Raw genomic sequence first — 21218 nt, forward strand, 5'->3', positions numbered from 1 at the left:
ACAAATCATGTTTTTATACAGGCCAGTATGTCTGGTTTATATAGTAACTTGGGGAAAGAATAGAAGCTTACCTCAGATTTGAGGAGGTCATAAAAGACACGTATCTCTCCAGTCTGTAATTGAACACCTTGCTCAAAATGTACACGAGATAATTACTCAGTGTCTGCTTAGCGGCTTCCGGTGTTAGCTTATTCAGGTAGAAGTTAACTTACATTAAAATGTCTCCCTGGAACCTGTACTCATTAGTTCCTCTATATCTTCATTCCAGTACTTTTTCATACTTTTCTTTAATACAGAAGTAATCTAAAAATGGTAGGATTTCTTCCAAAGTAAATGTAAAGAACTGGTTAAATGAATTGATGAAAACTTTTTAAAGTTTTCCTTATCCTTTGCTAAATATCACTACTTGTAACAGAGAACTTTTTTGGGGAAAATGGCCAGTTGCATTTAAAAATGTCATGTATTTCATAAATTAAGCTTTAGGCTGCAACGAGATCAATATTTTTCAATTGCTTTCTGTATTGAGATGGTTGTGTTATCTTGGCAGGACACTGAGGTATATTTATGGGTGTTTACAGAAATCTGTTCAGCACAAGTGGCCTACAAATACCACCATGAGAACAAGAGTTGTTAGGTAAGACTTACTGTTTTGTTAAATCATATAGCCTGCACTTAGAGTCAAGTGGGTAATTGTGAAAATGTGGAGACTAACAGTATACAGTATACAATTCCAGACCTTTTTTCTTTGACTTTTATGTCAGAGCCCTGTTGAATATTTTCTGAATTCAGATAGCTCCTAAACTTTAACTTACTTTGTGTTTTTGTTTTTGTTTTGAAGTTACTTAGCTAGCAAGCTACCTTTTTGCATTTTCTAAAAACCTCAACATTCACTGATGGGAGGAAAGAAAGACTGGTTGATTTGTGCTGAGAATGAAAAGCAATAATTGAACAGTTTAGATATTAATTAATTGGTTTGTAACAGTTTGTGACTCAGGGCTAATCTCCAACCAGAGTCTACTTAGTTCTGAAGCTGTTACAGTGTGTTCATTGTGCAGTAATTAGGAGGAATTGCTTTGTCAAATCATAGCATTTTGTAGCTTATATAGGGGGACTTTGTTGTCATTTCGGTAACTTTTCCAATGAGGAAGCAGATCTGTAGAGATTAAATTGTTTGCTTAAGGTTATACAGAAAGTTAGTGGCTAAGGCAGAACTAAAGGCAAAACATCTAAGACCCAATCTAATATCCTTAACACTCCTGTACGCTTTTGTTAAGCACACCCCAACCCATTCAAGACAGTAGGAAATTAGTGCAAAAGCATCAGAGAATTCAGGAGTCTAATAATAAAATTTATCATATAGAATATATGCTGCCCCTCATGTTATACGCTATTAAAAAAACTGGGCAACTACTGAAGACACCAATATCATATAATTAGTTTTGAAAATGTGTGTTAATCCTGCCCCCAACCTAAATCTTATAAAGAGCCTTCTACTCTTTTTGCAGATAAAATCTCTCTTGGTTAGTAATGATATGACATAAATGTTTAAGAATTGTAGATTCTGTATTTCTTGGCTTTAGTAGTGATTGAGAGGAACAGAAACGTATTATAAGCATATAATGTTGAAGCACAGTTGTGTGTGATGTAAATGAAAACTTTTGTAAGTTTCAAACAAGTATATTTGTTAAGCAAATAGCTGGAAATTCTGCTATGTGGATTATCTGATACTACAGGGTCTTTTAAGGGGCATTTATGGCCCAGGTGGTGATTTCTATCCCTAGTTAAGCTTTTAAATATATGTGTAGATACCTAGTATCCCTCTTAAATTTAAAATCACCTCTAAAAATTCCCAGAAAGTGGATTTGCACACTGAAATTCTTTTATGGTTCAGTGTTGCTAGGTTGTATTTCAGATTCAAAGACAAAGATATCAAAATGTTTTCAAGCAAAATTTATGCAAGATTCTTCATAAATTACCTGCTATAAAGAAATCTAAAGACTTAATAATTGTATATTAAGAATAAATGCTATCTGAGAAGCAACACATTAATTTTTCTAAGACTCCCCAAAATTAGCAAACAACATCATTGGGAGGTAAATGCTGAGAAGCTGGGTTAAATTCACTCTAATAGAGAACAGAGACTGTGTCAATTATTTTAATCTCTAAAAGGAATTTTATCAACTTGGAAATAATGCTTGTCTTTACAAGGGCAGGTATGAGGTCAATTATTAGTGTGGATTCCTCTTAAGAGGAAATTAGAGAAATATTATCTACACAAAAACATAAACTCTACCAGTAACTGAAGAAGGGAGCAGACTAGGAATAGCTATATACACTTGTAGTTTTACTTTGTACTTTGTTCCCAGAGTAAGATTAGCAGGTAAAATCATATATGACAACTGTTATTAAGCCATGTGCTTTTATACTAATTTTTGGTTTTGCTATTAATATTTTGTTATTTGAGAACTCTTTTTTTTTAACTTTAGAAAGCTTGATGTCTTTTTCTTCATTGCTTTAAAAGCTTTTCAACATTGTATATATTTTCATTTATCAAGAAGTCACTTTTTCCCTAGTACAATGGATTCTTAATTTTTATGTAACTCAACAAAATCAGTATAACCAACTTCATTTATAACAGACTTTACTGAGCTGTTCTGTTTAAAGAAAGAAAGAGAAGTTATAGAGAATGTTAGTTTTAGGACCTTACAGGACTATGTGTCTATTAAAAGGGTTTATTTGTACTCCTACAGTATTTCAGAAATTCTTAGTGTTCCTAAGGACACTCCTTCCTCAAAGTAAGTATAAAATGCACTACTAGCTTGGAATAAGTAAATAGTAGCCAAAACAGTAAATGTTACAGATACAACTTAAATATTCCCAAAGTAAATCTAAAAATCTAAATTTGAGAAAAGTGAATAATGTTTAAGCAGCAACTATATGTTCTTAAAGATACTTTAGCTTATTATTTTCATAAAGTTGCATATTTTGTCTTCCCTACATTAGTTCAAAGTTCATGGTTCTACAGGTACTAACATTTTTGTTTATATATATTATTTTAATGTAACACATATTGTAGTTTTCTAAAAAAACAAAATTTCCCTCCCATTCAGTGGTTTTGTTTTTCTTCGACTTATCTGTCCTGCCATCCTGAACCCACGGATGTTTAATATCATCTCAGGTAATAAGCTTTTAATAAATTTTGAAATTAAAAAATAGTTTCATACTCTTTAGTAAGGTTACTCATTTTTTCTTGTAAATCTTTTTTTTTAATCCAATTATAAGACTTGGTATAAAACATTCCAAAGCACCCCTTTCTTCTTCCTTTTGCTACTTTACCTTTTCTTTCCATCTAATATTTGAAGCCTAAGATGGCATGATTAGACACAAATCATTTTTTTCCCATCCCTACCTATGTCTCAAACTCTTATGATGACTTTTCCAGCCTGCAACGTTGGCTTTTTCAAGTTGGGAAGAAGAGCTTCCTGTGTGCTTTTAACCCATGCTAGACCCTGTCACTACCATTGCAAGTTGGATTTTAAAATTATAGCTGCAGTTGCAGTAGTACTCTGTGAATACTTATGAAGAAAGTAGCCCTTTGAGATTTCCCAGTAGAGATTTCTTGTCACCAGCTATATAATGTTAATTGGCATTTTAACCAGATTTTAACCAGATCCAACAAACCAGATTCAGTTTTGCTTATTACCCAAATGCCCATTATGGATTGACTTTCAGATGTTGTAGACTTTTCAAATAAAGAATAAGAATGATATTTGTGACTACAAATGTAATCATGAGCCATCATTAGCAGAAGGAATCTTTTAAGTATTTTTGTCTTAATAATTTGAAGCTCAAAATTGTATTAAAATTTTTTGGAGTACCTTACCTTTATAGCCATCATATCTCTGTAATTATCTTCAATTGCTACTAAAATGGTTAAATCTATGGGTCTAAGAATTAAGGGTTTAGGATTCTTTTGGAGAGATTTATCTATCTGAATGTTAGACTCTGAACCACTAGGCAATATTATTTATAGTTTAGCAACTTCAGATAAAACGAGACAGTCTAAAATCAGGCAGCCAGATAGACTATCTATAGGTTTTTACTGTTAAGTAATTATGTTTCAGAGCTTAAAATTAATAGAGACAAATATTTTTCATTTACATCCTATTATCTATATAGGGCAGTGCTTCCTGATTAACCTTTAAAATATTTTTTAAAAATTAGTAAATTGCATGTTTTTCTCCTCAAAATAAAGCAGAGGTTCCAGACTTTATCTTTGTTATTGAGCTTTAAAGTGAATTATTTGAGTCAGTGGAGGCTGGGAGCAAGGAATTGCTCATATTGCAAATTGCTAACCTTGGATGGGTTGAAATTAGCTTTGTGGATTGTCCTGAAGGTTATGTAGAGTAACAAGTCTTTTTAGCAATAAGATAAAGCTTTGAAGTATTTTTGAAATATCCTGTAGTACCCTTTTCACAAACTAAGAGCACTGATAAGTGTATTCAGTTTTTTCCCCCTTTAAATCAAGCTCTGTTGAATTATACAGGTCATACTTTTTCCAAAAAACACTGAGTTCTGAATGGAGGAATATTAGTATTTTTAACAGTAAAGAAATATTAAAGTGTTAAATTTATAATGGTTCACTTGGAAGTACCTTTGGAGTTGGTGTCATTAGCTGTACCCAATTCTCTTATAGATTCCCCATCTCCTATTGCTGCAAGAACACTGATATTAGTGGCTAAGTCTGTGCAGAACTTAGCAAATCTTGTGGAATTTGGAGCTAAGGTAAAAACATTTTGATACTTTAAAATGTCATTTGTGAATGAAACTTTGACACGATAAAACCATAAAATATGGCATAAGTAAATTTTCAACAGTGGATATATTTCATAAAGATAATTTATGATTTTGTTGATATGTTCATATTTTTAGATGCTTTTAGATTTTACTTTTTAATAGTGGAATTTTAAAAACCACCATTTTAGCTAGTAGTATAGAAAGGTATTTTTTCAGTATAATTTCCAGTATAATCAGATTCTTCCACTTTTAAATATAAATGAGCATATTTTTAAATGCACCCCAATCAATTTTATTATGTATTGCACAATAAACATTCTCTGTAAATATTAAAATTCGGATGAGTTTTTAAAACACCCATATGTGATCCCACTATCTAAAGATAATGACTGTTAATGTTCTGGTAGGGATAATACTATGTCATCTGCTTTTGTTAATATTAACAGATAAGTATCCTTATATGTACTTCCTTTCAAACTTGTCCAGTTATTTCCTTAAATGAACTTTGGAGTAAAAGTACTAAGTAAGAAGACATTTTGCTCCCCACAGCCTTGCCAAAACTCAACTAGTATTACTTTTTTATTTTTGACAATCTGATAAGCATGTTACTTTTTGTATCATTATTTCATTACTGTTAGAACTGTATGATTTTTCATGTCTGTTTCTTTGGAATCGACTATTGAGGTCCTTATCTCATGTTACTGATTTTAAGAGAGTGTGTATTAATACTAAACCTTTCCCGTTTTACAACATAGCATATTTTCTAACCGGTTTAAGATTTTAGAATGAAGCAGTTTATAGTATGACTCAGCTTTTGAACTTATCTGAACCCTGAGGCAGGTTATGAGTACTAATTTTTTATTGCAGTCCCTACCACACTATATTTTAATTCCCTATATTCTCTGCTAGGTTCTAATAACCTCTGAGTACTTGGCAAATATTGATAGTTTCTCACTAATTATTTTTGAATGACCTACATATAAGAAATTGTGTTTGCTAGGCTATGTGTGCTTTTTTTATCCAGAATGTTTGTTCATTGAAAGTACTCCATACTCCTATTCCTCAGAATAGCTGCTTGCTTATATTAGAAGGGAAAATATGGTCATTGTATGATTAAGTTAATTCTTATGAATAATGTGCTGCTACTGATAATTTGATTTATAAGAATTTTTGCTACATGTATGGTTTTTGTTATGGACGAGATAATGTTTTTGATGTATATATAGTAAGCTTTTTATTTTTATATTTTTAGGAGCCTTACATGGAAGGTGTCAATCCATTCATCAAAAGTAACAAACAACGTATGATCATGTTTTTAGATGAACTTGGGGTATGCATATAATTTTTCAAGTACTTTGACATCTAAACTTAATATAGCTGAGTATAACTCATTTAAGCAACAACCTTTAGAAAGCTTTTCTATCCAGAGCTTAAAAAAAAAAAAAGCTGCATATTTTTGTCTACCTTCCTAAACAAATTACTTCATTTGATATAATTATAACAATTTATTCTTACACTGAATGATTTATACCAAGAATAGAGGACTGTGGCTTTTGAACTGCCTGTATCAATTTTTAGTTTGTCCCACCTCACCACTATGACATTCTGTTGCTGCTTTAGCTACTTTAACTTTGCTGCAACTCTGTGGAATTTGAAACAAGATGGATGACCCACAGTTCTGGCCAGTTGAATAAGTAAACGGACTGGAGAATGTATGTTCCTGTGGCTTTTCTAAGAATAAAATACATGGATTTGGTGTTAAACTTCATTCAGAGGGACTACATATGCCTTACTTAGGCATTTATAAATAAGTTGTGATTATAAAATTAAGAATGGGATTTTTAAAATAATTTTTAAGACCCTGGATTTCTTAGTAAAGTTAAATTTTCTTGTTATAGATCTTCAGATAATGAATCAATTAAAAACTAAATAAATTCATTAGCAATTCAGTTCATATATATAGAAACCAGAAAAGAGATGTGAATTTAGCCAGGTGTATGGCACTAGGGAATGCTAGGGTAGGAGAATGTTCTGCTTTAATACAGTCAGATTCACTTAAAAGCACAAGTAAACAACCACCACACCACTGTACAGTCAAACCAGTCAGGACAGCCTGTGGGCCCCTAGTTTGCAGCTTCAGGTATAAGAAATTTACAGTGTTGATCCATATTGATAATGAAATTGAGAAATAAAGGAGCAGATGCTAAATGTCCATCATGTTCCTATATGTGAACTCCTGGGAAGTTTTGAAGAATATAAATATTTCCAATTACCAAAAAAATATAGTTGGTCCATGACTAAATTTTTTTTTTTACTATAGTGATATTTAAGGAGCTGTATGAAACTGTCCAATATTTAAGGCTAGCTAGTTTTATCTCAAGCCACATTTCTAGGTGTAGATTCAAGATTAGGATTCCATTTACTTTCCATAATCACATGTCTACAGTCCAGCTTTCTCTATCACTTTCCTAGTTATGCCACACAATCTAGCCTTTCAGATTGCTTAGAATTCCAATATTATAATACTCTTCCAGTCTCCTCATACTCTTTCACTGCTTTACACCTATATAAGTCAAATTTATCTTTCAAGACTCACCTAAAACGTCTCCTTCAGGCAGGCTTTGCTGAGCCCTAAACCTGAACTAAATAATACCTTTTGTTCTGCTTCTTAAGTATCCTCTGCATATCCTTTGATATATATAACTCTGATCAGTTTACATCTAGTCTATGTCTTCTCTACTAGGTTGTAAACTCTTTAAAGGCAAATATGGTTGTCTTTCATCCCATCTCTAGAAGCCTTCATTCACTGAATAAATGAATTATATTCTAATTATTTTTTTATACCATAGAAAACTGAGTGTTTGCAGTTTTTAGGAGTGTATAGCAAATACTGTCACCATTCGGGAGAGGAATAGATTTGTTTAAAACTACTGGTGATCTAAACTCGTGTTAAATTTTATTCCAGTGCTCAAAATGAAATCAATACTTAGTTACTATAACAAGTTGGTAGTACTGTATTGGCACTAATTTATTTATGAACCTTATCTGAAGATACCATAATTAACACATCATTTCCACACGTTAGCAAGTGTTTTGGGCAGAGTCCACAGATAATTATAGGCCTGAAAGGTTCTCATCAATGCTTTCGTAATGTAGCTCTTACTTATATATGCTGATCAATTTGGACAAACTATAGCAGTTTAATAATGAAACTTAGTCTGAAGGAGCGGAGGAATTTTAAGTTTAGGTTGCATTTAATCCAGATTGGCAGTTAATGCTTGCATTATTTATGTTCCAGTTTAAAAAAAAATATTGCACAATGTTCTGCCATGTGGTTGAAGAAAATGAAACTTGGTTTTGGTGTGAATACTGAGGTCACAAAATCTAAGAGCATTTTAAGAGAATATTATGTGTTACATTTTATCTACTGTACCAGTTAGGATCTTTTCACAAGAGATTATAAAGAGTTGTATTTCTAAATGCAGTTTTATGATTCCCTTAAAGAATGTACCTGAACTTCCGGACACTACAGAGCATTCTAGAACTGACCTTTCCCGTGATTTAGCAGCATTGCATGAGATTTGTGTGGCCCATTCAGATGAACTGCGAACGCTCAGTAACGAGCGTGGTGCACAGCAGGTAGGTTTTTGCCAACCTTTTTTAACAATGATGTTCCTCACACTTAAGCAGAATGTCAACATAAGATTCTTTGGGAGGTGATAAATAGCTGAATTAGTCTTATTAATTATATTAAATTTTTAAGAATCTGAATCATAATCCACAAAGATCTCAGCAAACAGGAATAATGAGCCCAGACTAAGATTACATATTTCTGATACTGCAAAATGTCAAATCTTGCTTTTAAGTTAATGTGAACTCTACTGAAAAATGGTGGTGTTCATGCACTTCACTGGCATGTATGAAAATGGTAAGTGAGCTAATGATAAGTCAGTAGTGATGTGGCTTTTTCTGTCTCTTCTGTCACATACACGGTGCATGGCCAAGTAATTTTCAAACTGTCAAACACATGAGAATTACTCAGGAAGATTGGCGAAAATATTTCAAGCCCCAGATCCAGAGATTGTGTAGTGTGGCCTTAGAAGAGCTTATCAAAAATGGCAGTTTCTAAGAACGGTCACCACAGTGGCCAACCATTTGGCAAGGACCTTATAGAAGAGATTAACACATTGAGAGTGGTGATTCTGAGTTCTCCTCAATCTGAGATTCTAAAATTCTCAAGGTTTTTCGAGTTTAGATAACAGCATGGATCATTTAGGTTCCAGTCACTTGAGAAACTTGTGCAGAATATGTGCCATGGACCTACTTATATGCCCTTGGCATGTACAATGCCTTCGTGTTACACTGACCTGCTTTAAATATTAAAAAAAAAAATCTTATTGGAGAATTATTAGGCTGTATCCTGCCTGCCCTCATGTGCTCCTCTAGGGCTTGAGATGTGTCATTTATAATGATAAATCTTTCTTCCGTAAGGTGTTCTATTCTAGAGAGAGTTCTGGCCTAAATAGGTATGAGAATGCCAAACACAGATGAGTTTCTATTTATTTTAGTGTACAAAAATTCTCTTCTATCTCGACCAAAATAATATGACCAGAAATAGTCAAGGGCTGAATGATACATACTTATAATTTTATGCTTTTTTTTGAGTAGAATGGTATTATTTTATTTATTCCTTTGTGTTTATATGGCTTTTTTCAAATCCAGGTTCCCATCCCTGAGATCTGACCAAGCTTTCATTTATTTACTAATTATTTTCATACTGTTTTTCCTTGTCTAGCACGTACTGAAAAAGCTTCTGGCTATAACAGAGCTGCTTCAGCAAAAACAAAACCAGTATACAAAAACTAATGATGTCAGGTAGCAGCCTTCGCCAGTGTTCTGCATGGATTCAGCATGCCCAACATGGTAATTTACATCAGTATAATGTCTCCTTTGCTCTTGCCAAAAAATAGCACACCTTTCCACATTCCAGTGATGTGTGAACTATGCAAACAAAACTCGAGATTCTGCTGGTGAGTAACTGCGCCAGCAGCTTTGTAAGCTATCTGTGCAGGATATTTGCACTTTTTCCACATATGGAATCTTTACCAACCTCTGAGCCTTGGTGTACAGATCACCTTTCACACAATGCTATGACCGTATCTTGAACTTGGAAAATATATTTTCAATACATTCAATTGCCAAAGTTTTGCTGTCTCTTGGAAACAGAACTATGAAAAAAAGCATTCTCTGTTGACAATTGAGTATAACTGGATTGCAGACTGCTCTTACTGTTACTTCTTCCTGAATTAGGAATATGACCGTTTGACTGTTCAATGACTATTTGTATTTACAGTTTCCAGAGTTTACCATTACAATAGGAACAATCTTTGCTGTATACTTTTTTAAAATAACTGCTATTTCTCTTTGCTGGAACTGTTGAAAGAAAATATATAGAATGGATCTATTGCTCATCAGCTTTATTTTTTAAACATACCACTTATTTTGTTCGAATTGTCAAAGACTGTATTTAGATCTCATAATGCTTTTTTGTTAAATGTTTACAACAGTAAATAGTTTGAATTCAATAAATATTATTGGTCACTGTGTACTGATCAACGCATGTTACCCATTCAACCGTTTTATAGATTACCAATTACTTTTATATGTTTAAAAACCCTAGAATGCTTTCATTGAAAGTATTCATTAATTCCAAGTTGATTTTTTAAATTATGCAAACAATTTCATCAGCCACTGAACAGCTATCCATCTTTGCCCTTCTGACTACTTGTTGTATCTGCTGGATATTTAGTTTGACTGTATAGTTTTATTTGCTTCTGTATGTGTATTTTTGTGAAGTATTCACAAGGGTTAAGTTAAAATAAAACCAAGGGATACATAAATATCTGATTACTTCTGTCTAAATACAGCTAAACATTTAATTTCATTTTCTTCCTCCTTTTAGGGGCAGTTCAAATTTAGTACCAGAGCAAGGCCCCTTTTGAAGGATTCCATTATGTATTTGTTAACGATTCCTTCCCTTCCATAACTGTGCAGGGTAGAGAAGGCCTACAAGGAGAGCCAGACAGAGATGTACTGGGAAAAGCATTTCCCCAGTAAAAAAATAATATTCTAAAGGCCTAGGTTCTAAGAGCAACACTTTGTTTCTTCCTGTATTTTAAGCAATAAAGTGTTAAAACTATACTATGCAGAAATTTTGTGAACCCTCAGTTAGCTGCAAGTATTAAATGCTGTTATTTATATATAGGTAGCTAGCCCTGAAGTAGCTGCAATCACAGTTGAACAGTGATAGCAAAACACTAACAAACACACCAGGTGCTCCTTTTTCTTGATGTCAACCCAATTCCATATTTTCCCCTCTGCTTTTCAGTTAGACAATATAGTATGCCATTTGGTCTCCTTCCAGGATAGACTAAAAGGGATATGGACATCTCCGAAAACATTTCAACAATATGCAAAAACGTCTAGATTCTAGTGCTCAGCAATTTGTTCTCTCCCACTACTCACATCTCAGTTTTAACCATACTGACCTGTCATTTCTCAATCTGAACTGCTTCTCCTGACTTTTATTTCTAAAAAAACCCCACAAACCTAAAGACACTCTACTTTTTTTTTATTTTAATGACATGCTTATTATCTCTTAAGCTGGAATAGGAAACTTGTCATTTACCTTTGTAGGCCTTGGAGTAACTTAGCTGGTCAATGATGAAATGAAACCTCGAAACATTTTTTTAAAGGGGCTGGGTAGGAAAATTTTCAGAGATAAATGTGGACCATGCTCTGACGCCAAACTTTAGTGACCTAAAAAAGAAACAAGATAAATTCTGAACAGTTTGCCTTTCTGTCTAGAGCCTGGCAGGACCACTGCTTCACCAGGACTGCAGTGAAGGACTGTCAATTTCGGCTTCTTCCCCTCCACTTTTATAAAATCACACTTCGTGAATTTTATTCCTCATTCCTCAATGAGAAGGAAATTAAAACAATGCAAACCTAAAATATAAAGAATTATTAAAGGATGTGCATATAGTAAATACTACCTTCAAATACTGCAATGTAATTAAATGGTACCTACACTTTATGGAAAAGTACATCCTGGGATGCACTGACACTGAGGAGAGGTTTGCATCTGTAAAACTTACTTAGATTTAGGGCAATTGAGTTTCTCAGAATTCCTTCAACCCCATTTTCCAGAAACAATCTGACAGACCTTCATAATTTGGTTCCAACTCTAGAAACTGAATAAGATCACAGTTAAATACCTGAATGCTATAGTAGCCAACATTCCTTAGCACTTTTTAAAGTGACTACTAAGTTTTGTTTTTTGTGGTGCCTTTTCAGAAAAGGATAAGTTTGCTTAATGACATCCTGTATAAACAATATAGGCAAATAAATTACAGCTTTAATTTGGCTACCATAGAAAGATTGATTTGATATTAGTCATGGTGGCACAAGATTACCCAAACAAGGTGCTATTCTGGCTCCTTTGAAGATGTTTTATTTCATATAAAGCTACCCTGAAAGGAAAACCTTTTAAATAACATAAATAGAAAAGTTGCATATATTTTGATGCTTTCACATTACTTCGTTTTTAAAGTTAAATGCCAGATATGCTTCATCCTTCTGTTGATTAGTTAGCATTGACAAATCAATTTCAGATGGTTAGAGGGAATCTACCAGGTCATCGTCAGTCCATTCTTCCTAAGAAGGAAAGAAAATGTTATAAGGATAACGTTATACTGAAGCATAACCAGTACTGTTTACCTTTTTGCCTCCTTGCCTCCCTTTAGGAAAATGTTCTCCTTTCACTATGCTGATTATAACAGGTAAATAAACCAGGAAAATGTGTAGCAGTTTAACGTTATAATACTATGGCATGGTCTCACCAGACTAGTCCAGTGACAGGAATAAACGTTACAATTGTGAACTTCTGCTTCTGATTATTCATTTTTATCTGACTTGCCAGGTACAATTTTTTTTTAAACAAGGGTAGGAGAAGAATCCTTGAAGATGAAAAAATATATCCCTACTGCCTTCTATGACCTTAGGAGGGATTCTTCATCAAGTAACTATTATACTGCTTCAGAACAGGCCAAGACAGAAGTGAGACAAATTCCTCTAATAATGGACAATGTACATAAAGGATGCAAAAAAAGAAATGAAAGCTTTCCAATAGCCAACACCTCTGTCTATAATGCTTGCACTCTGGAACAGTAACATCTTAACATTATGGTTGTACCAGAATATACAGCAATGATAACTTAAAATTTACCTTTGGAGAACATACCTCCTCATGTTTGGATTTCTTTGAGACATAATCATCATCTTCATAACCTTTCCTCTTTTTCCTGTAATTAAGCAACCATCAACAAGCAATCTTATACTGGCAACAGAATCTATAAGCTAGCAAGGCTATGAGATACATCTATTGAAGAACAAAGCCTGGATAAAGGGAAAGAGGTGAAAAATTATGGACAGGAAGACAATATCTTTCAAATTCCTCTGAATTCAATGCAATTCTAATTCAAATTCTAAAAAAAATTTCATGGAGCTTATCAAGTCAAACTCTGACCTGGGAAAGATGCTGCAAAAATAGCAAAAGAATCTGAAAAAGAACAAAGCATGGGGAGCTCGTCCCACTTAACATCAAAACACACACTATATATGTAAACTAAGTAATTAAAAGTGTGGTAGTTGTCCCGTGGTATGAGGGGGACTGGTTCCAGGACCCCCCATGGATACCAAAATCCTTGGATGCTCAAGTCCTTTATATAAAATGGCAACAGGACAGTTGGTGCTCTGCATCTGCACATACGGAGGGCTGACTGTATCAGCAAAGAGTTACAAGTATCAATGATCAGAGCAGACAGGCAAAAAACAACAAAGTATATATAGGGATTTAATCTGTAATAAATGAGTATTTAAAATAACTAGAGAAAATCATGAAATATTTTTAAATGGCTGGCACAACAGGTTACTTATTTGAACAAAAATTAATATATGTGATTTCTACCTCAAACCAGGCACAAACAATTGTAAATTGCTTTTACAGCTGAACAAAAAGCAAAATAAAATACTGATTAATTTAGGGTAAGAAAGGTGTTCAGATGTTAAGAGTGTGAAGCAAAAGACAAGGTGCCTAAATAACAAAGTGAAAGAAACAATAGAAGAAAATAGCTATATGATATATATATAGAAAGATGGGTATATAAAAAGAACTACAAGAAAATAACACCAGAAAGTTGGGCACGGGTTATAATTATGCAATACAGAAGAAACACAAATGATTGTTAAACACAGAAATATCAATGCTTCAAAGTATTAGGGGAAATGCAAATTAAAATACCAACATGATACTATTTTTGCACCCAGACTGGCAAAAGTTAAAGACTGATACTGTTAAATGTTATACAATTTATATGAAAACAATGAAAAGAAAAATTATTTCATATACACATACACAGAGAAAAGCTTGGCAAAGGTAAAACACCAACTATAAGTTACCTCTCAGTTGAAACTGGAATTTAGGTTTTGGTCAAAGAGAACTTTGGTTTACCTGTATTAACTGGCTTTAATAATGACAATATATTATTGTGTGTTAAAAAAGATAAAAGAATTTTAAAGACCAAGGAAAGATATTTTACCCTAAAGTAGTACTTATAAGTGTGGTCCATGGACCATTGCTGCTGGTCCATGAACCATTTCCAGTGTGCAATGAGATAAGTACAGAAATTAAGTGTATGTTTAGAAACTTTTATAGCAATTTGATAGATTAATTTATGACTGTTGATTCTAATAAAATTTAAGCTTATTTTTTATGTCTTTTTATTTTGTTTTTCTAAGTAATTGGTTGTTACATTTTACAGAAGTATAGGTCTGTAATGGGTTAAAAAGAAAACCAACAGTCCTTTACAGACAGTTTGAGAAGCACCCCTCAAGTACTCATAGATATGCAAGATTTGCTTGACACAGTGCAAAGCAAATGGTCACCTGGAGTAAGATGTAAATTCTGGCAATTAGGAATTTTGGATTATGGTCCATTACCTAGGTGGAAGGGTAGGATTAATAGTTCAATGGTCTAATTCAGAGGTTGACAAAATTTTCTTTGAAAAGGTCAGAGAGTAAATATTTTAGGCCTCGTAGGCCATGCAGTTTCTGTGACAACTACCCAACTCTTCTGCTATAGTGTGAAAACAGCAGTAGACAATAATGTAAACTACTGGGTGTACCTCTGTTCCAATAAAACTACTACTATAAACAGGTAGTGGCCTAGATGTGGCCCATGGGCCATAGTTTGCCAACACCTGGTCTAAGCCCATTTCAAAATCAATGTGAAAAGATTATAAATCAGTGCTTTAATACTTTCATTCATTAAAGTCAACATTTTTCTTTACCTCTCTGCCACCACCCCTTCCTTCCTCTTAGTTACCACTGAAACCCAGGAACAAAATTTACCAATTTTAAGTTCTATGCTAAGCCATGTTTTACAGTTACAGCTACAAATATAATATAGTCCCATATGTTGCACACTTGATAAGTCCTTCGATATTCTCCTACTACAACTTTATAGTTAAAGAATTTGAGTCATGTATTCCTGATTTGAAGACCTTGGAATGCTGTTCTGGCTTCTCATATATTATCCAATAGGATACAGTCTCCGATTAGAGATCAGAAACATCTCAAATGCATATTACTGTTCAGATGCCAGAGCTAACCCCCAGTAAATTTTACAGAATGCATTCCACGGAATAGAAAATAATAGTTTTACCATTCCTATACCTGCCCATATCCTCAATTGTTTTATATGTCAAAAGGGTTAAGTAGATCCTTCAAACTGCAAAGCATAAAGAACCTGAAAATGGTGATTTCCACATTCAGCCTACAAATCAATAAGACACATTAACAGTGTTCCTTATGGCTGCAAGAAGAGATCGAACAGCACATTTTCCTATTGGTTCTGTCTTCAATATAAAGTTACCACTGAGAGAAAATATGCCAAGTTTCCCCACCCTAGCTAACAGAAATAAGTGTGGAACAGTATACTTGTTCTTCAGAGGAGATACCAGACCTACAAAGAACCGAAAGATTAAAAGGGCAAGAAGAGGTGCAGGATTTCCCTAGGAAGACTCTGCCCAGGGGACCCCACAAGGAGTAACAGAACAGGACAGGGCCCACAAGCCAAAGAACACATTAGTCATAGCAGGAGCAGAATGTACTGTGAAAGCCAAATTCGTAATTTATTATCTCGTGTTTAATCCTATTAGAAATCTCCAGTCAATAAAAAAAATCTGATTTAATGGGTAAGTCAGTTTTCCCCACATGAGCAAACATTTACAAATTAAGTTAATTTAAGGACTAGCTGGAGACAGTAACAATTATATCTATTCTTGAATTAACAGTCTCACATCTACTTACGTAATTATGTTAAGTGCAAGCTCAGCAGAGTGACATCTCTCCAACTTCTGTTTCAGAACAGCGACTTCTTCAGGTCTGGGTGGTTCATATTTTTTTACCAAGTTCCTCATGTCTATGTGGAGATAAAAAAAGCATTTATACCAGATAATAAAAAGCCCTGTTCTCATAAGGGAGTTGAATGATGTTTCCCCATCTAGTTTTGGGAACAAAAAACACTCTTGAAATGTGATTATTCTTACCAGGATTAATACTGTTCCACACTAAAATCCAATGAACACCATACTTCTAGTTCAAGTTATTATAGCTGTCTGCTGCTTAGCCCACATCATGTACAGCCTAAAGATAAGCATGCTCTACTAGTCAGTATTTTTTAAAAATCCTACCATGGTCACTTTTTGCTTAGTTTTAATAAGGCTTTTAAAAAATCCCTACATGATTTAGTAAACAAGCTTTGTTCCCTGCCACCAACCATATTCATAAGATTCTATCCTACAGATGGTAGGCCAAGAGTGTACTACTTATTTACAAAGAAAACCATTATTACATAACATGTAATGAAGGGAAGATGCTTAGTAAAAACATGTCAGTGATCCTTTGCTTTAACAAAATACAAAACCTATACAATGAAGTATATGACCAAGAAAACAAATATGTCCTCTTTAGGGTAACAGCACTGACTTTAAAATCGCAGAAACATCCTCTACCCTGATCCATTTTGTTATTCAACTACAATAAACCAAAGAACATAAATCTCAAGATTTATTAGGGAAATGATGAGCGATCCAGGGCTTATTATTAGCCAGCCACGTGCTCCAAATGAGTGTCTTATCTCATAATGCAAATAAAGCAGTGTTTGCAATTGAATTAATACTAGTGACTTAACACCCTTAGGACAATACCTTTGTGTGAAAAATGATGAATAAGATACCTTTATCAAGAGCTATTCTTATTTTTTACTAAAACAAATGGAATAAAATAAAGGTACTGAGACAAAATCAGTAATAAAACTGTCAGCTATAAAATGAGCACAGTGAGTTACCTTTAAGACCTCTTCTACCTACTAAATTCCCTGATCCAAATGTCTATGGCCAAACTGCGATTAGCTTTGGAAGTGAACCCTCTAGTGGTATAACTGAAAACCTACCTTATGATTCGTAAATCACAAATCCATTTTTCTCGAAGAGGGAAGGCATCAAAGATCATTTCAAGCCAAGAAATAAGAAATGATACTTCCACACCCTGAAGCATGTTGACTTTTGAAACATAAAACATGTAAGAAGTACTCCCTGTCATCCAAGATCAAGATATTCAATCTCATATTTTATTGGTTTATTCAGTATTTAAACCACAAATTTTATTAACAAGGACAATTGGCACAAAAGGTTTGGAAACAAACAAACACACTGTTTTTAACCCTAACGACTACTCTAGTAGCCATGAGCATGCAGTGTGACATGAGCAAGTATGAAAATGGAAAGGACTCGCTAACCTAGCTAACCAGTTTAGTGGAGGTTCTGATTCAACAAGTACCTACTGTACAGCTAAGGAAACTATATTCAATATCTTGTAATAACCTATAATGGAAAAGAATCTGAATCACTTTGCTGTACACCTGAAACTAACACACCATTGTAAACCAACTGTATTTTTAAAAAGTGAAAGAAGAAAAAAAAGCCCCTTAAGACAGTGTTTCTCAGCATCGACACTAGTTGGGGCTGGATAATTCTTTGTTGTGAGGAGCTATGTTAGTTTCCTGAGGCTGCTATTAAAAATTACCACAAACTTAGTAAGGCTTATTAAAACAACAGAATGGATTCTCCCACAGTTCTGAAGCCCAAGAGCCTGAAATCAGTTTCATTGGGCCAAATTCAAAATACTGGCAGAACTAGCAAATGACACATATTAACTAGTTAAAGCTAATTTACCTACAAAATGGAAGTTTCAAATTTAATTAGGCTTTAATTCCCTGAGATCTTTTTCAGTGCTCATCATATTCGGGTATACTTTAAAGGGACCCTGTTTTGAATCTCAATCCTTTCTGAATCTGATTATATTTTCACTTTCCTAAAATGTTCTATGTAAAAACTACTTTCTTTCATGTACCTTCTATTTGTTCTTCACCAATGTATCCTTCATGCCTCCATGATACAATAACTCAATATAAGTAAATCTGAATAATCTGTTATCTCAAGTTAAATACCAGGATGTTATTTACTTAGAAAGTAGCTTTGTGATAGAAGAGTATTTTATAAAGTGTTCTGTTTTACTTACTTTTCATTATATCTAGTAACTGTGACAAGCAAGTTCTGTTCTCTTTTAGCATCAGACTTTCTGATAAGTAACTGGAAAAGAAAGGAAAAAAATTTAAATCTATTGAACACATAGCATCTTGAGAAAATATGACATCATAAATTATTTTCCTCCATGTTCATTTCATAATCAAGGTCAGTTTTTAAATAAATTTACTTTAAAACTGTTAAATAACAATACTTTGAACTCTACTAAACTATAATCTGTATCTCTCACAATCTTAAGGATTTACTACAATTTATACTAGGTTCAAAACGCTTTATGTTCAAGTTAATTTAACTTCCATAATATATTCAGAGAGAAAATGATATGAAACTAACAGGAGCATTACTCAGTACTTTTAATGTTAAGTGTTTAATATTTAGACCTATGAGTCTAATCTCACTCATTTTACAGGTGAGGAATCTGAGTCACAGGGACAGAGAAGTTATGAATAAAGTCAGGTAGCAGCAGAGCTAAAACCTGGCACTAGTAAGGATTCTCTCTCCCCTTAATATCAAGTCCATGTTAACTATAATTGCTCTTCTTGGGACAAACAGGTATTCAAACCAATAAGAACATCACCCCACGCTTTACAAATCTATTACATCTTTTTTGCATCAAGTCCAGATTAAAGGTGTTAATACTATTCCATAAATGTACATAAAGCCCAATTATCTGTTTTCTTGGAACTAATGACAGTATAAAAATATAATTTCTATTTTTAAATTTTTAGTTACTCTGAGGTTTTATATACTTGAACTTGATCTATAACTGATAAAAGCCCAAGTGAACAGATTCTCAAGGCAACGTAATCTTTCAAACATGAATGTAAAAAAAACTTAATTTTTCTCTTGGGTGAAATAAAACTACAAAAATTAGAAAGACGATTCTTTAAGAAATTTTGTTGCTGTATGTCTTTTAAACTCTCAAAATCATTTAAACTACATTACAAAGTTTTGATAACTACCTTTGCTGTTACACCTTCATCGTCTATTGTGGGAGTTTCATTTTAGATATGGAAATCAATAACTCCCCTAACAACTAATACATTTCTCGTTATCAGTAATTCAAAATAACAATTAGTTTTTTCCTTTCACTTTTCTCCCTAAAACTCCTCACACTTTTGACATCTTTGTTTTTTTTTCATTACCTAAGAAGTCAAACTAGGAGATACAAAATAAAGCTCTAAATCCAATGAAAAAGAAGAAACCTCTAATCAACAACAATGTAACATTCTATGACTAATAATCTTTTTTTTTTTTTTTTTAAGTTTTATTTTTATTTATTTCAGTACGCGGGCCTCTCACTCTTGTGGCCTCTCCCGTTGCGGAGCACAGGCTCCGGACGCGCAGGCTCAGCGGCCATGGCTCACGGGCCCAGCCGCTCCATGGCATGTGGGATCTTCCCGGACCGGGGCACGAACCCGTGTCCCCTGCATCGGCAGGCGGACTCTCAACCACTGCGCCACCAGGGAAGCCCGTATGACTAATAATCTTAAGCCTCATTCAGAATATTACAACAGCACAAGGACTCCCCCCTTTTGAAATCAGTAATAAACATAAAGGCAATTTCCATGTATCTCAAAAGTTACAAAGGATGTCAGAAGCTAAAAATAATTTGAAAGCATTTCCTCAAAGGAAAAAAATGCCCAAATGTCTATAGTCCCTGGGAATGCAACAAAAGTGTATTCAATTTGCAATGAGCCCAAGGTACCACAATTTCACTTTCACCTGCCTCTCTGAAATTATAACTAACTAAACTTCTAAGATGAAATACACTCTAATTTGGACCTTAGGATCCTTCATCCCACTCTGCTGACGTAAGGAAAATCTCACCACTGAAAAATTAGCATATACCTGCATAAGATACAATGCTTAAACAGATTAAGCAAACAACTGGTTGTTTCAATTGTGAAAAAGAGGCTTTTCCCCTTACACTATGGAAGCTCCATACCCGCAAACTCCATAGGTATCAATCTGCATGGCCACCCTTCCTACAAGGATAGCTTGTTCATTCTTATATTTCTACATTATAGTACAGTGCATGGTACATAGAAGGCAATGTAAAAAAAAAAAACCTCCATAAGGGTTTGCTTAGTAAATAAATGAAGGTATAGATCACTTTGGGATTAAATGTATATACTTATATACAGTTGGTGAGCTGTGTTTATACAGAAGAGGCATACCATAAATTAAACAAAATACAAGCCCACAATCCTTTATCTTGGATTTGTTTTGAAATTCAGTATTCATGTCTTAGAAACTTAACATGGTGTATATACCACGAAATGTGAAATACTTCAGTGATATTCTGGGGCAGTATCTTGTAATCAGTAACATTAATATTTCTGCAAAGAAACCTAAAACTATTCCCATTCAGTTGAATAAAGACTAAATCACATCTGTTCATGTTTCCTGCCACTGGATCAATGGATTATGAAATTACAGATGAGGGATTACAAGCATGCAGAAAAGTTTAAATTTAGAAAGTTTTATCATCTTTCCTCCTCAGCTATTTCTAGGAATGAATCAAGCAGAACTTCGAAGGTATAAAGAAATTAAATTGCTAGAAAGAAATTAAATGTAAAGATTTTTAAAGTCTAACTTACTGCTAGCCTGTGCTTGAGTTAATTATAAATGAATATAATAAATATGTAATTGACCTTCACACAAGATATTATCTTAAGAATCAAGTGAATT

At 33.7% G+C, this 21218-nt stretch overlaps 2 protein-coding genes across 9 annotated transcripts in view; one reads left to right on the forward strand and one right to left on the reverse strand.

Moving 5' to 3' along the window:
- Positions 1-12863, forward strand: part of RASA1 (RAS p21 protein activator 1) — a 111239-nt gene extending 98376 nt beyond the window's left edge. The window contains exons 20-26 of one of the 2 annotated variants that reach the window (XM_081231093.1): positions 548-634; positions 3111-3178; positions 4697-4785; positions 6050-6127; positions 8302-8436; positions 9593-9720; positions 12779-12863. In XM_081231093.1, coding sequence (XP_081087219.1) covers positions 548-634; positions 3111-3178; positions 4697-4785; positions 6050-6127; positions 8302-8436; positions 9593-9676 — 541 coding nt within the window. In that variant the 3' untranslated portion in view covers positions 9677-9720; positions 12779-12863. Of the gene's footprint in view, positions 1-547; positions 635-3110; positions 3179-4696; positions 4786-6049; positions 6128-8301; positions 8437-9592; positions 10720-12778 lie in introns of those variants that run through there. The other variant, XM_081231092.1, reaches the window with a different exon arrangement.
- The window catches only part of CCNH (cyclin H), a 57111-nt gene that overhangs the window by 20060 nt on the left and 15833 nt on the right, over positions 1-21218 (reverse strand). For 2 of the 7 annotated variants that reach the window (XM_081231095.1, XM_081231097.1), the window contains exons 6-9: positions 18499-18569; positions 16228-16339; positions 13085-13160; positions 10824-12513 (exon numbers count right to left, since the gene is read on the reverse strand). In XM_081231095.1, coding sequence (XP_081087221.1) covers positions 12475-12513; positions 13085-13160; positions 16228-16339; positions 18499-18569 — 298 coding nt within the window. In that variant the 3' untranslated portion in view covers positions 10824-12474. Of the gene's footprint in view, positions 1-65; positions 188-10823; positions 12514-13031; positions 13161-16227; positions 16340-18498; positions 18570-21218 lie in introns of those variants that run through there. The other 5 variants (XR_014015526.1, XR_014015527.1, XR_014015525.1 and 2 more) reach the window with 5 other exon arrangements.

The sequence above is a fragment of the Mesoplodon bidens genome (assembly GCF_964165515.1).
Source record: "Mesoplodon bidens genome assembly, chromosome: 4".
NCBI lineage: Eukaryota > Metazoa > Chordata > Mammalia > Artiodactyla > Ziphiidae > Mesoplodon > Mesoplodon bidens.